The 15,960-nt window shown below is 43.3% G+C and overlaps 1 protein-coding gene across 5 annotated transcripts in view; it reads right to left on the reverse strand.

Annotated features, from left to right (window-relative positions):
- PRKAR2B (protein kinase cAMP-dependent type II regulatory subunit beta) overlaps nt 1-15,960 on the reverse strand; it is a 154,494-nt gene that overhangs the window by 102,210 nt on the left and 36,324 nt on the right. For all 5 annotated transcript variants that reach the window (XM_037889136.2, XM_037889135.2, XM_043551565.1 and 2 more), the window contains one exon: nt 14,982-15,017. In XM_037889136.2, coding sequence (XP_037745064.1) covers nt 14,982-15,017 — 36 coding nt within the window. Of the gene's footprint in view, nt 1-14,981; nt 15,018-15,960 lie in introns of those variants that run through there.

The following is a 15,960-nucleotide window of genomic DNA, read 5'->3' on the forward strand; positions in this document are numbered from 1 at the left end:
CGGTGCTTTCAGGGAAGGAAGCGGAGTGGAGGTGAGGTGAGCTGGGGCCGGGTGGGGAGCTGCCAGTAGGTGCTCTGCACCCACCGAATTTTCCCCGTGGGTGCTCCAGCCCCGGAGCACCCACGGAGTCAGCACCTAAGGTGCCACTTTTGGCCAGTTGTTAAATTTAGAAGCCCTTTTAGAACCGGTTGTCCTGCGAGGGACAACCGGTTCTAAAAGGGCTTCTAAATTTAACAACCAGTTCCAGCGAACCGGTGCGAACCCACTCCAGCTCACCACTGTATACACCCCGCATGAACAAGAAAGGGGCCAGAGAGGCCCTGCAGCAGGGCTAGCCCCACCCCCCTCCAGCCCTGTAAATCATGCATGTTAGGGAGGCAGCCTTTAAAAAGGAGGAAGCTGAAGTCAGCAGGGGAAGAAGTGCAGGATTGCCCTAAGCAGCAGACTGCAGGAGTGACTCCTGAAGCTGTGGAGCGAACTACTAGGCAGGAAACTTTCACCCGATCCTGAGAATACAGCAGATTCCCAGAGTAAGACAGACAGGCAAAGCCTGTCTCAGAGACGCAGCCAGAGTGATGTCTCCAAACCCACTATACTGGGGCTGGATCGGTGGCCGCACTATAGATTCACCAATCCACCCCCACCTCCTTTTCTGGCATTGCAGGGAAGGAGTATCCCTGAATGCGTGGGGGTTTGAGACTTTCATTTTGATCCCTCAGTTGGAGAGACCTAAGGAGGCCCACAAGGGCAGAACCACCCCGCTGCAAGTAATGGGGAAGTGAGGTCCGGGTTGTGACCAGCCACTGTAGCTAATGGGGCACGGTCAGATTCCCCCACCCCCTGAGGGAGGAACCACTAAGGACTCTGCCCGCATTCTCCATCAGTTGTAACATTCGGTCAGCCCTGCTGAGCAGTGAAGGGGAAAAAAAACAACAAGAGGAGGCCCAGGGTTATAAAGTCCATCCTGAGTAATGGATCCAGAAATGGATCAGCAGCAGGCCACCCTACAGCAACAACAGCAGCAGCTGCAGCAACAACAGGAAATTAAAGGAATTAGCCATACACCAGCAGGAGCAGCAACAGAATTCAGTGCAACAAATGCTGTCTGCACTCCAACCTCAAAAGGTGACCGGGGGGAGAGGCGAACACCAACCCTGGCCCCCCTAATATGACGCCTCCGAAACACTGGGGGGTGCTAGTGGCGCTCCACCTGGCAGGACCAGCCCAAACCACCTACCGAGAACTCGACTCAGCATCGTCCAGGGACTATGCAAAAGGTAAACAAGGCAATCCTTGACTACCTGGACATCACTAAGGAGACTTACTGGCAGCAGTTCCGGGAAGAGGCATACCCTTCAGGGGCACACCCACAAACAGTAGCCCAGAAGTTGAGAGATTACTACTGGAAGTGGTTGAAGCAAGACTCCTGAACAGGGGCACAGGTGGCAGGGCTGGTACTCATAGAGCAGTTCTTACAGATCTTACTGGCAGGAGGATGGGCCTGAGTGTTAAGACATTGACCTGAGACCATGAAGGATGCCATAGGCCTTATGGAAAACTACCACGCTGCCTACAATCCCCTAAGACATCTGGAGGTTGGACTCAGAGAGACAGAGATTTGCTGAGAACCAGTGATGCAGCATATGAGGCCTGATGGGGTCTCAAAAGGACCCCCCATTGCCAAGAAGAAGCTAAGTCTCGCAATCCAGAACAAAAAGAAAGGAGGGCAGGTTGGCAGAACCCTCTACCACACATAAAGGACCCCCAGTCTCCCACAATAGTACCTCCCACATGACCCCAGAGAAACCAGATAGACAGTGTAATGGTGGGCTACGCCACCACCTGACAGCTGAACCATCAGTTGGGAAGTGCTTCTCCTGTGGACTGGTGGGCCACTTCTGTAGAGACTGCCCCTATATGGAATGTGACTATGGGCGAGTGTGGCCCGCAGAATCTAGAGCCCATAAGAAGAATTGCAAGTAGTCTTGTATAGGTAGAGGGTAAGAAAGTAGTAAGGTTGGTGGACTCAGGATGTAACCAGACCCTGATCTGCCAGCAACTTGTAGACCCAGAGAAGGACACTGGAGGAATGGATCCTCCTCCAGTGTGTCCGTGGGGACATAAGGCACTACCCTTCACAACAAGTACAACTGATGGTGTGGGGACATTCAGTGACTATATAGTTGGGCACAGCATCCGCACTGGCCTGACCAGTTATTCTAGGCAGGGACTGGGAGTGCTTCAGTGAGGTTCTGATGAAATAATCAAACGCATAACTGCCAGACCAGAGTCACTCCACCATAGACCCTACATGGGTGGGGGTGAGTGAACTTGCCAATCCTGGACAGGGACCATAAAACCAAAGGACCCAACCCTCATCCCAACCAAGTCCTCAGCCCAAAGCTGAGACCTATAATGACCATGCAGATAGACCCTAGCCTGAGGCACCAGCTTTGTGCGGGAACAAGCAGCATATCCAACCCTTTCCTGCATCTATGACCAATTAGCCATAGTAAATGGGGAAAGTCATAGACCTCCCACAGAGAGAAACAATGGCCATGTTTCAAATTACAGGGAGAACAGGTTTACTGCATGGAGAAAGCAAGACAGACTGGGGGAAACTAGGGCCCAACTGCTGGTCCTCAAAATGTATAGGCAAGAGGTACTCCCCACTTGGCCCATGAGGTTACCTGATCAGGACATCTAGGGCAGGAGAAAACAGTTGAACACCTCATGTTTTGCTTTTACTGGCCTGGGGTGTTCCGGGATGTTGCAGACTACTGTGCATCTTGCCCGGACTGCCAACTCTGAGGCTGAGGGTGGGGGGGTCAAAATGGGTACCTCTTGTCCCACTGCCCCCAACAGAAACCCCCTTTGAGAGGAGGATAGGATTAGATCTAGATGGCCCCTTAGAAAAGAGATCATCAGGCCATCACTACATATTGGTAATAGTGGATTATGTGACACGTCACCCGGAAGACTATGCTCTACCAACGCAAGCATATTAGCAAGTGAGTTAATGAAACTCTTTGCCAGGGTAAGCCTGCCACAGGAAATCTTGACCAACCAGGGACCTCACTTTACATCCAACCTGATGCAGGACTCATGTAGTCTCCTTAAGATAGACAAGTTAAAAACTTTGGTCTACCACACACAGAGTGACAGCTTACTGGAACGTTTTAATAAGACCCTTAAGGGGATGTTGAAGAAGTTTTCCTCCACTAACCCCAAACACTGGGATCAATTGTTGCCTCCACTACCATTTGCTAATCAGGAGGTTCCCCAAGCATCCACAGGTTTCTCCCCCTTCGAGCTGTTATATGGCCAACACTCCCGGGGCAGTCTTGACTTATTACAAGAGTCCTGGAAAAGCCAGGGACCATGAGCAGAAAACCTAGTCCCATATGGCCTTCAGTTGTGCAAACGGCTTAAAAGGTTGGGAGCCTTTGCCCATGCAAACCTACAGGAGGCCCAACAATGTTAGGCAGTGACGTACAGCCCGATTACAAGAGTTCAAGCCAGGGGACTGAGTCCTTCTGCAGTTGCCGAGCACAGAGTCCAAGCTACTGGCCAAATGGCAGGAGCCTTTCAAGGTGTTGCAACTCGTAGGCCCAGTCAACTATGAGATACAACATCCAGGAAAAAGAAAAAGGACACCCCAATCTACCATGTCAACCTACTAAAGGCCTGGTGTGACAGGGTAGCCTTCCTTATCATCCCCATCGCCACTGGCCCTGAACTAGGACCCAAGATTCTGACAACAGAAGCTGATAATGCTGTAAAATTGGGGGAGGTGCTTGGGGCTGAACAAAAAGCCCAGATGGATCAGCTGGTACAAGCATTCCCTCAGGTATTCTCTGCCCTTCCTGGGTTTACCCACCTGACATATCAATGCATTGAGACCGATCCTGGACAGATGGACATCAGCCCCCCCAAGATGATATGGGACATCATCAAGTGCTTCATGCAATGCTAGATTTGGGCATAGTAGAGGAATCCCACAGTGAATGGCGGAGTCCCATAGTTCTCGTCCTAAAGCCTAATGGCACAATGAGGTTTTCCATTGAATTCCAGAAGGTCACCACCAAAAATCTCCAAGTTTGATCCATACCCCATGCCACAGGTGGACGAGCTACTGGAATGACTCGGGGTAGCCAGATACCTGTGCACAAATGACCTAACAGAAGGCAACTGGCAGCTCCAGCTGACTCCAGAGTCCAGGGAAAAGGCGGCCTTTGCCATGCCCTTTGGACTCTACCATTTTCTGATCATGACATTCAGACTTCATGGGGTGGCTGCAGTCTTTCAGAGACCAGTGGATTGGGTGCTACTTCCACATAGACTCTATACCACAGCTTATCTAGACAATATACTATATAGCCTAGATTGTGACAGCCACATAAGGTATTAAAATCGATCATCAAAGCCAGCCTGACTGCCAACCCAGCTAAATGCAGATTCGGGAATAGCAAGACATGTAACCAGGACAAAAGTACAAGCTTTGGCCAACTACCCAATACCCACAACTAAAAAACAAGTTATTCAATTTTGGGGGTTGGTCAGATACTACAGGTGATTCATGCCTAACTTCGGAGTAGTGGGCCAGCCAGGGTCCCCCCACTCGCCACTGAGGAAGTGGCTGGACCGTTAGACTGCGGTACATTCCCCCGGAAAGGGGGGAGCAGATGCTCTTGTCTTTGGAACGACATGGGTCCAGTAGCAGAAGTGATGGCAGCGAGACATCACCAGAAGAAGGCGCACTGATTAGCAAAGCTAATCCCCGGGACAGCCAGCAGGAGGCGTTAGCATGGTGAGTTGCACTCTGTCACAGAGACGACAGTTATTTAATAAAACCACTGTGCAATTTAAGAAATATGTAGCTCAAGGCTTCATGCTTCCCATAAGGCATATGGAACTGACATAGTGTTTAGGAAGCAAACATCAAGCCACTGTACATTTCCTAAAATGCAAGTGAACTAGCACATGGTGTTCAAAATGTATGCAGGAATGACATTAAATAACTTAATATCCCATCCCCTATCCAGAAATACTCGAAGACATCAGTATTTGCTAAGTCCAGTCTCGTAAACCAAATCTGAAATTAAATTTGAAGTTTAGGGGCCAACCCATTTGAGTTATACTGTTCAACAATAAAGAGAAAGTGCTCAAAGAGTGAGATGCCTCATTTATGGAATTTCCCCAAAGCATAAAAATCACACCAGGTGACACTGCAGACCAAATCGATCCACTCTGGCAAAATTGATGTTACAACTAGGCTTACAAGAGGTGGTTCATTTATTCTGTAACTATAATAGAGATAATAGTTTCTCCCTAATTAGTTATCAAGGGGAAAGTATTAACTATATTTGTGAAAGAATAAGTTAGTAAAAAAATTGAGATTAAGACCGTAGTACTTACAGATGCTGAAATAAATTAAAGGAAGCAAATCAGAAATATTTAACAAGAACTGATAATAGCCATCTGCTCCTCAATGTTTTTAAAATACAGTCTACATAAGAAAATGCTATACATACAAACTTTATTTAATCCATATTAACTATTTTGTTTCATTAGCCTCAAATGATAAAATACAAGCACTTGCATAAATGGATTTAAAGGGTATTTCCTAGAATGGTAGCTTCTTTGAGCACCTCTGTATTCTGTGCTGCAATGCTATTGTGTTCTCTGGTATATTGCCAGTTAATGGTAAAAGTGACCTTCCTAAGGTGGATCTGAGGAGGAAAGTAGTGTATGCTAATGGTTGCTAGGTGTACAAGAGTGTGACTCAAGCACTGTGAGTCACCTTGTTACCTCTTGCTTCTAGTAAGAGGGAATCTTGCCTCTGGCAGCTGAAGGTTAGCTCCCTAACACCACCAGCCGCAGCCACCCAAGCAATCTCCTCTGGGCTATGCCAGACCAGTCTTTGCCTTGCAGGCTAAAAAGGTGCACCCCAGTCCAAGTCCCCTTCAAACTTTCCCCCCGTGATATCCAGCCCTTGACACTGGTTACTCAGAAATCCCAGATCCTCTGCTGTCAAAGGAGCAGTGTATCCCAGTTTACCAGTTCAAATCACATCTGAGCACTTACAATAAAACAAAAGAAGGTTTCTCTAAGAAAGAATAGAGATTTCACTAGCAACAAGAGAGAGTGATGGAAAAAAATGGTTACAATATAAAACACGAACTAGTTCCTACACTTATTAATAGCTATCTTTCCTAACTAATGAAGTATGTTTTCCACCCCCACAACGTTCAGTCTGTTGCAGAGCTGGCTGGCTTCCCAGGAACCAGGATCCAATCTTTCATGAAACAACCCCTCTCAACAAGATGTCTCCTCAGTGAATGGACCCAGAATGTCTTTCTTGACCCTGCAATATACTGAATCTGTCTTCTATCTTTATTCACAGACAGGGTGATCCCCTCGACGTCAGATCATTCCTTTTCATTTCCAATTAATTTTGACGTTTATAGTTGGTCTTTCATGGTGACCGTAAGGGTATAATTTTCAGTACAGTACATTATTCCTTAAGAAGTACCCGTACACATCTCACAGTGCTTATGAGTATCATTAAGTTACAAGCTTTCAGTAGGGACCTCACATGATACGCTTCATGGATAAGTACCATGAAAATAATGTATTCAGTGTAGTGAGTTTGCCCAGGCTGAGACATAAGTTGCTTGTTAAGAAAACGGAAACTGTTGCCTGTTGGCACCAATGAGTCTCTGTCACAGAGAGATGGCCTGGTGTTAAATGTAATGGGAGCAAACTGATTGGTTGCCAATATGGAAAATTGCACAGTTAGACAGAGAACTAAGAATATATCAGAGAAAAATAATATCATGTGTTCTATCCACTACAATTTAGCATGCATTAAAATCTTCTACAGTATCCACTAAGGAGATCTTAGTACAGTTGTTGGATGTTATACTAATACTCTCACATTTGCAAACTAATGCTTATAGATAAATACCAACCATATTTACTATTAATTTCAAAAATTTGTCTTAAAGTCTTGTCTCGAAAGCTGTTAGCTCTGATCTTGCTTAATGGAATTTAACAACTCATTAGTTATGGAACTAGCCTTCTCTGCCTATCCTGCATTTATTTTGTTGAAGTTTGATTCAAATTTATATCAACAGATTGTCAAACTGGTTTATCAAAACTGTTCAAATCCCTTACTAAAGTGGGAAATTGTCAAAATTGATTAAAGAATTGATCTGTCAGGTTCCGTTTCAGGCGTCAAGACTAGAAAGGTGACTACCTAAAATGCTAAATTATGTTCTTCTCTTATTTTAGATAGAGGTGGGCGGGATACCGATTCATCCAGAATTTTGAACAGTTGCCTCACAGACTGATCTCTATCTATCCAGTACACTGAATGAGACAGAATACTGTGGAAAAAATAATTTTTATCATTTAAGTAAAGACTACATCATGCATATGCACCAGGGACTAAAGCTAAGGTTGCAAGGCATCTGCAAGTGCAGTTAACATAACAGTTAAGTGCCTGACTTTGCAAACTGAGGCCTGATCTACAGTAGGAAATTAGGTTGGTATAACTACATCCTTCAGGGGTGTGAAAAATCCACACCACTGAGCGACGCAGTGAAAATGACCTAACCCGCGCTGTAGGCAGCACTAAGAATTCTCCCGTTGACCTAGCTACCACATCTCGGAGAGGTGGAGTACCTACGCCAATGGGAGAACCTCTCCTGTTGGTGTAGGTAGAGTCTTCACTGAAGCACTACAGAGGTGCAGCTGTGCCACTGCAGCATTTTCAGTGCAGACAAGCCCGTAGGGTTTAATAGTTTTTTGAATGAAATAATTGTGTGTGTTAATTGAATGGTTCATTCTCTCTCTCTCTCAATCTCTCTTTAACAATAAAATTGTGAAGAATTGGGCATTTAAGCCAGGTAGTGTCTAAAGGCATATGAGAGGCATGGATGAACCCAGACATCTTTGAGTTAGGACATGAATTCTCATGTTAAAATACCAACGTACACAAAATTCAGACTCTGAAGAATCCAATGATTCCCCTGAAATAAGTAGATTAGCATCACAGGCCCATTAATAAACTCCTCACTCTCCCATCCCCAGACATCACAATTTGATTTGCTTAATATACAATAGTTCTTCCTTCTACCTGCGCTCTAGGCATGGTGTGTACACATACTTTAGTATGCTAATATTAATTCATCAACTGTTCCAATACATTTTCATCTTCTGCCTTTAATGAAAATACATGACCATTTCAATTATCCTCTTTTCTTTCTCTATTTTGAAACTAGCATAAGAAGTGAGTGCTCCGCCTGCATAAGTGGAGCTAATTCCAACAGGCTGTCATCACAGAGAATATTTCAACTTTCCGTGAGTTCAAAGGTTTCTTCTCTTCCCCAATAACATATTCCATAGTTGGTTTCCAGTATCAGTTTTCACCATTATTCACTTGTGTTTAACACTGCAACTACTGTTAACACCACTTGTATTGTTCCAAACTTAAATCTTCTGTCCAGTTCCCTGAAGGAATGAATTATATTAAATCTTCCTCGATTAATATCATGTTTCTCCAAGTAGACTAAGTTCAGTAAGAATTCTTCATTGCTTCTTAGGATACCTGGCACACTTATCATGGAAATCATTGAAGGAAAACTAGCAGCAATACATATAAACACTATCACATCATTAAAATGCTGAGAACTACCTTGCCAATGTAACATTAATTCTATTATCTTAATACAAATTGAACTACTTTGATGTGTTCAGTTTTTTTAAAAACTGATTTTCAATTCAGTAAAATGAGAAAATAAGCACTATCAACTCATTTTTGCAAATTTTAAACTAAAATGGTTTCATATTTTTTTTACCTTAATAGCAAAAAACACTTTAAATATGTATTTCACCATCATATGTAAATGACTAAGCAGGATACAGGCCAGTAAAGTAATTACTAGATGAATAAAACAGGCACTTTCCAAAAGAACTGCTTCTTTTCAGTAAAGCATTGTGAAAGATGGTTTTCCTTTTCTAGTATTTCAACTTCAGTTAGTCCCAGTCCAAGTGACACACTGAGGTGCCATATACATTTATATCATGTCCAGCTGTCCTATTTTCTTCTTTATAGAGCCTCAAAGACTGCCAGAGTGAGGTACCCTTACAGGTATATGTCATCTTAAAGAACAAGCTTCCTGCTAGCACTGCAAGTCACCTAACCTTGACAGCTCTGTAGTTCACGTTCATTTTAGAGTATTTTCCTATTTTACAACTTCTGAATTAAAAATGTGTTACATAAGAGCAACAGATGACCTATTAATCTAGCTTTCCAAGTTGCTGAAGCACAAGAGCCTGATGCATCTGCTGAGGTATACACAAGATCTTACAAGGCCTGCAGAAGCCCTTCCAATCCCAGATTTCCTACCCAGATGAATCAAAACCTCCGTAACAAGGAAAGCTATTGCTCCTCAATGAGGGCTATTTCCACGCTGAATTTCACATTTCAGATCTCCTAAGAGAAGCCAATCCCAGGGTCCAAAGACATTGAAGCTTACAAGAGCAGACACAGAATTAACCTCAGCAGGCACAGAAGCATTGAGCGGATATGGGGCAAGAAAGGACTACCCCTCTTCCCAGCAGCCTAGACCACAGCTGTGCAGGGATGATTCCCCTCAGGGTCATTGGACTCATACTGCACGTCCCACCTCACAAGTCACTTGGGTTTGGCAAAGAAAAATTCTGAGTAAGACCCCACTCCAGGCACCAATGAAATTGAAGGCGGCAGGAGAAAACATGCAGAGCTTTTGCAGTAGGGACAGACAGACACTGATGACACTATCAAATAGCTTTCTACAGTTTTCGCTCTGGATAGTCTCTCCCCTTGCTGATTGGCTGACTACTCCAACTTCCTCTAGCTCAGGGGTTCTCAAACTGGGGGTCGGGACCCCTCAGGGGGTCACGAGGTTATTACATGGGGGGTTGCGAGCTGTCAGCCTCCACCCCAAACCCCGCTTTGCCTCCAGCATTTATAATGGTGTTAAATATATAAAAAAGTGTTTTAATGTATAAGCGGGGTCACACTCAGAGGCTTGCTGTGTGAAAGGGGTCATGATAGGGTGACCAGATGTCCCGATTTTATGGGGACAGTCCCAATTTTTGGGTCTTTTTCTTATATAGGCTCTTATTACCCCCCACCCCCGTTCCAATTTTTCACATTTGCTGTCTAGTCACCCTAGGTCACGAGTACAAAAGTCTCAGAACCCCTGCTCTAGCTCCCTTCCTCACAGCCTCATTTCCCCTTCCTTGCCTGCTCCCCTTCTCCCTCTTCAATCCTTCCTTGTCTTTTTCAGTATTCCCCGCTCCCTCATCTTTGTCTTCTAATTCCCTCCTAACAAAACCCCATTCAATTAATTTTTTTTTAAATTGTGGAAGTAGCATGATGTTTACTGCTATCAAACTGCTCACTCTGCTTGTATGTGTAAGGGGTCTGTTGCCCCCTTACTAACATTCAGTGGGGGGGGGTTGGTTGGCTAGCTCCCAGTACTAAAAGGGGAAGGGTCTATGGGAAATCAGGACCCTGAGACTGATAGTCCCCAGGAACAATGGGAAGAGGCCAGTGCTCCAGGTCAGCCTGAATGACAGGGCGGGCAGGCTAATCAGGGAGTCAGGAGGCCAGGGAGGTCCCGTCCTCCCTGTGAGCTGGATTTGCTTGCGTCAGACAGAGTGGGGCCGAGCTAAGGAGAAAGCAGGGGCCCAAGCTAAGCCGTGGAGCAGAGCTGTGCCAGATCCAGAGGGACCAGAAAAGCAGCCCAGAGAGAGCAGACCCTGTCCTGGGAGCAGAGCTGCAGCCCCAAAGCTAGAGGCACAGCCCAGAGAGAGCAGACTTGCCCTGGGAGCAGAGCTGCAGCAACCAGAGCCAGAGGGGCGAGAAAAGCAGCCTTAGGAAGCAGGTCAGTGCTGGGAGCAGAGTCACAGAAGCAGCCTGCAGAGCAGACCTGACCTGGGAGCAGAGCTGTAGCAACCAGAGGCAGAGGGGCCAAAGAAGCAGTCCAGGGAGCTGGAGGCAGAGCAGCAGCAGTGCTGAGACAGAGTGGTGGAGCTGGGGCTGGAGCAGTCCGGAGCTGGGTGTGGTGAGCAGCTGGGCAGAGTGAGGGGGACCCTGGGCAGCGGGCCCAGCACAGAGAGACGCCTCAGCCAAGAGGCTCTGCAGACCAGGCTTGGATCGTAACCCCGACAGGGCGGGGGCAACACTGGGAAGAAGGGTCCTACCACTTAGAGCCTGAGAGCGTGTGGCCACCACCAGAGCAAGTGTCCAACCCACAGCATCCCTACAGCACAGCCAGGGCCTGAGAAGAAGGCCTGGGACTTACAAGGAACAGACTGTGAACTGCCCTGACATTCCAGAGATGCTGTTTGTGATGTTCCCTGCCACAGAGCGGGCTGATGTGTTTCCTTGAACCTTTCCCATTTTTCCTTATTCTTTTTAAAATTAATTGTTGATTAAATAACTTGCATTTACTTTAAATTGTATGTAACGGTCAGTGGGTCAGAGAAGTGCCCAGTGCAGAGAGAGTACCCCGGAGTGGGGACACCCTAGCCCCTGTCCTAGCTGACCACAGCAGGGTTGGGGGTCGAGCCCCCCAGGAATCCTGGGCCCAGCCTTGTTTGGGTTACGCGGACTCTGCCAGACAGGAGAGTGTAAGGGGAGTCCTCCAGGGCAGGGAGGCCACTGGGTAAAGGAAGTGGGATCGAGGACTCAGATCCTTTCGCTAGCCGACTTCACGGGGGTAGTACAGAAGCCAGGAAAGTTCCCCACAATAGCGGAACTATTCCCCCACTTACATATGCTCTATCCTTTCCGCGTACCCTGTCCGTCTTGTCTATTTAGACGGTTAGCTCTTCAAGGCCAGGGCTGTCTGTTACTTTGTTTATACAGTGCACAGCACAAGAGGGTCCATTCTTGATCAGTACCTAAGCACCAACCAAATGTTCCAGATGTAGGGCCATTTTGTAAAAAGTCAAGAAGAATTTGTGGGAATGGGAAACATGTATTTTTCACTCTCCACCTGTTCAAAAAAGGCAGCTAAATCACTTTCCTCTTGAACCTTAAAATAATCCACTTTCTGGCAGAGACCAAGAATAGAAAATTCCAGGCCAAGAAAGTTATGAACAACCTAAAGCAGGTTTTAGACTGTACATCATTGTGCAACATAACTAAGCCAGGCCATACTAGCATTCCACTATATCACATTTATATACACACTGTGTGCACGTGCACATGCACAGAGATACGTTATTTATCTCACTGAGTTTTAAGTATTAAAATTTAGGAACAATTACATCTTCCTGTTTCCCCTATATACTTGCCCTCCATGAACAAATGGAACACTGATAGCATATTAGTACATTCACAGTATGCTAATGGAACAGATATTAAATAATAAATGCCTTATATTGTTATCAGCAGGTGCTTCAACAATTAATCTCTGGCTGTTTAATTTCTAGCTCTGCTAAGCAAAGGAACTAAAACTTATGCAGTCTACTAAAATAGCAAGGAATATCTCATAATTATGACTGAAACATCACAAACAACTTGTCCATTGTAGTGGTGAGTATCAGGCTTTGAAAAGCAGTAGTAGAAGCCTGATATAGATTTCTTTCTGTGGTATTTACTTAAAAGTCACTAACCCTGCAGAGTTCAGAACCTTAAAATTAGTTAGTCCTGGTAAAGTATGTCTCAAGGTGATTGGAATCCATATTTTAAAAAATAATTATTTTTTCCCACTTGGGCAGGCTAGCATTTCCTAAAAGTATGAATCAACTTAAAATTATTGAATTCTATGAAGTTGCAGCAGGTGGAATATTAACAACTGGCTTTTCCATCTGCAAAAGCATCTTGAATATCACAATATACCAAAAGGTGTCTCAACAAAAAAAAAATGCATTTCAAGATTACTCCACTTATTTTAAAATGTCTTTGTAAAGTGTATGGATGTCAGCAACAGCCCTCTTACAACGTCTCCTTATATTTTACAAATAAACTGTTTAAAAATATGCTATACCAGTTCCATCACCAGTGAGCATTTAAGAATAAAAATAAGAAATATCACCCTTCGTGACTTTTTTGTTTTAAAAATAACTACTCCATGATTATTATAATAAGGCTGGTCCTGCAAATTGTAGGTATGTTCTGTATGTTACTGTAAAATAACCACATAGGGGTGTAACAGGAATTGTTACTAGTGCTTTCTTTTTTTTCTTTTTAAATGAGCCTAATTTTCTTGAAGACTTCCGGTTCTTTTCTCAACTCCTTACCTAGTCAAAACTCCCAGGGGATCATATTAGAGACAGTTAATGCAAACATCATTAACACAGTAGACCATTCTGGGCCCTATGAAGTCATTACAGTCTAATATGTGAATAGGCTTCTATGCAAGTGCACTAAATGTCACATTTGTTTAACGAGAAAAAGCTGTTTTTGTCAGTTATCACTTTTCTAAATGACACAACTCCATTTTCTCTCTTTATAATAGACAAAAGCACACTATGCATTAATGGCCCACAAGAGTTGGTTTGTTTTTTTTGAAGTGTTGTTTTTCAGACATAGGCATGCAGAAAAAAAGTGTCCCGAACCATTGTTTTCCTCCCAGTGTTATAATATAAAAGTAATTGCTGATTTTTCCCTCTACAATATTAACTCACTTTTTTCTACTGAATTGAACCCATCTATTAAAATACAAAGCTGTCGTTCCTTTGCTAGTCAGCTTTCATTCATTAAGAAGTCAACTATTGATTAAAAAAAGGTACAGTATAACCTTGCCAACCATCACACACTAAAGGTAGCACCAAAAATATCTTTCCTCGCTTTTAGTGAATGCTCCTGTTTGCTAATGGTTCATTAGCTTGATAAAATATACAATATTGCAGTACATGAAATATTATCATGTAATTAAAACTATAAATGCAAACATAAAATAAACTAGGTATTGTGATGCATTATCCTTCTTTAATGTGTGTGTCACTTATCACAGGCACCCAGCCCTGCAAACATACATGCATGTGACTTTGCATTTATGTTATGCTGTTCCCACATTTTCAGTTTTCAATATGGCAAATACTTTTGTGCTGACCACAGGATAGCAGAAGTTGTCAGGGAAGAACCTAGTGGTTTTGGAAGCAGATAGGGAGCATGGGTGTCAGTTTGGGAGCGTGGGATAAGCACACTATCTGTTTTGGTTAAAATGATCAACAGTAAAATAGTTCACAGCTGAAAGTGTCAGTATTGTTTTCTTTAGGTTTCAAAGTTAACTCACTGAGATTAATGGAGCTAGTTCACCTCTCCAGTGTTGCCAGCTCACAATTTTATAGGTCTCCTAACTGGAGATTTTCTTAAAGTATCAGCTTGTCAATTCACTTTTTTTTTTTTAATGAAAGCTAAGTTTCTCACTTTCATGGCTGTGGAGAAACATTTGAAAACAGGAAACCCAAAGGCTACAAACCCAGACAACAAATAAAAATAACCCAAAAGTTAGGTTTTTTTTAATTTAATCATTTCTGGGGGGCCAACTCATGATTTCTGAATGCTTAGGCTTGACAATATTGCATCTCAGAACTCAGGCCAACTCGGCACAACATTGGTTTACAATCCTTTGATATTTTCTTTGCACCCATCGCCACCAGAAACATTCTTTTTTAAAAAAAAAAAAAAAAAAGTAAGCTTAAGATTCTTGACCAATTCTGTAACAATGGGAGAATTCTATGGCAAATTCCATGACCCTGGAATTGCAGGATGCCTGAAGTCTTAACAACAGTCATTCTACATACAGTATTTTTTTTCAGCAAACCAAATAACTAACTTAGAGAAACTTAAGTTAGTTATCTGTGAACACATATTATTAATGTTACAGCATACCTAACATAATAGCCATAATCATCATTATGTTTCAATAGTTCTACAGGCCAATGAAAACATGCAACTTTATCAAACCTACCTGATGCCCGTCTAATGAACCGGTTTATCGCTGGAGCTGAAAGAAAAATAGAAAGACATAATTAGATTATTTTATTAATAGTTTAAAGACAGAACTTTAAAAAATAACACTGTATAAAAATAGCATCATTTTGTTGAACAATTCGCTGTAGATTTTCAGAGAAACATGCTAGTTGTCCTCACTCTAAATATGTGAACCCAAAGTCGCAATGGGTGTTATGGTCAATTACCACTGATATTTAAAGAAATTAAGATTAAAAAAACATTTTCACTCTCTTTTTAAGCATTACTAGATGCATGTACTTATTGCCATGTCTCATTATGAAATATTTTATATTTGCATCGGTTACTTAAATAACTAGGACTGCAAGAAGCCAACGTCTACGAACGATGCAAACTTGGATGCAAACATTTAATAGAGTGGATTTTATTTTTACAAAATTTATAGATCTAGATATCAGTTAACTTAAAGATGCTCTTGTATAATAAAAGACCACCCTGAAATCCCACCTGAGGAACCAAAAGTTATACAGGTCAGTAACTGTTCACATAAGTCAAGAACAATGCCAAAAAAGCTCCATGTGTAGCTCCAAGGCACCAAGGATTGTCCAGTGTCTCACAAATTACCTATAAATGTGCCCTATACACACACTGAGAAAACAGAGATTCCCAGCTTGTTTCTAACCCTGACAGGCTGCAAGATATATACAATTTTGACTACTTTCTTGGGGGGAGAGGGGATTGCCTCCACTTCAATTCCTGCCTAGTGTTACCAGCACACTCAAGTACTGCTAGAGCTAGAAACCAATGTTTTATATATTATACCATCTAAATGCACCCTAGAATCTGATTTCAAATGATAATAAATTATTTCTAACCCTAGCAGGTTAAGAGATCAATTGTTAAAATCTTAACAGAACTGAAAGAGAGAACAAGATGATAATCAGATGACCTATTTTAAAGTGTGGGTCACCTACTTT

Source organism: Chelonia mydas, chromosome 1, assembly GCF_015237465.2.
Source record: "Chelonia mydas isolate rCheMyd1 chromosome 1, rCheMyd1.pri.v2, whole genome shotgun sequence".
In the NCBI taxonomy this organism is placed as follows: Eukaryota; Metazoa; Chordata; order Testudines; family Cheloniidae; genus Chelonia; species Chelonia mydas.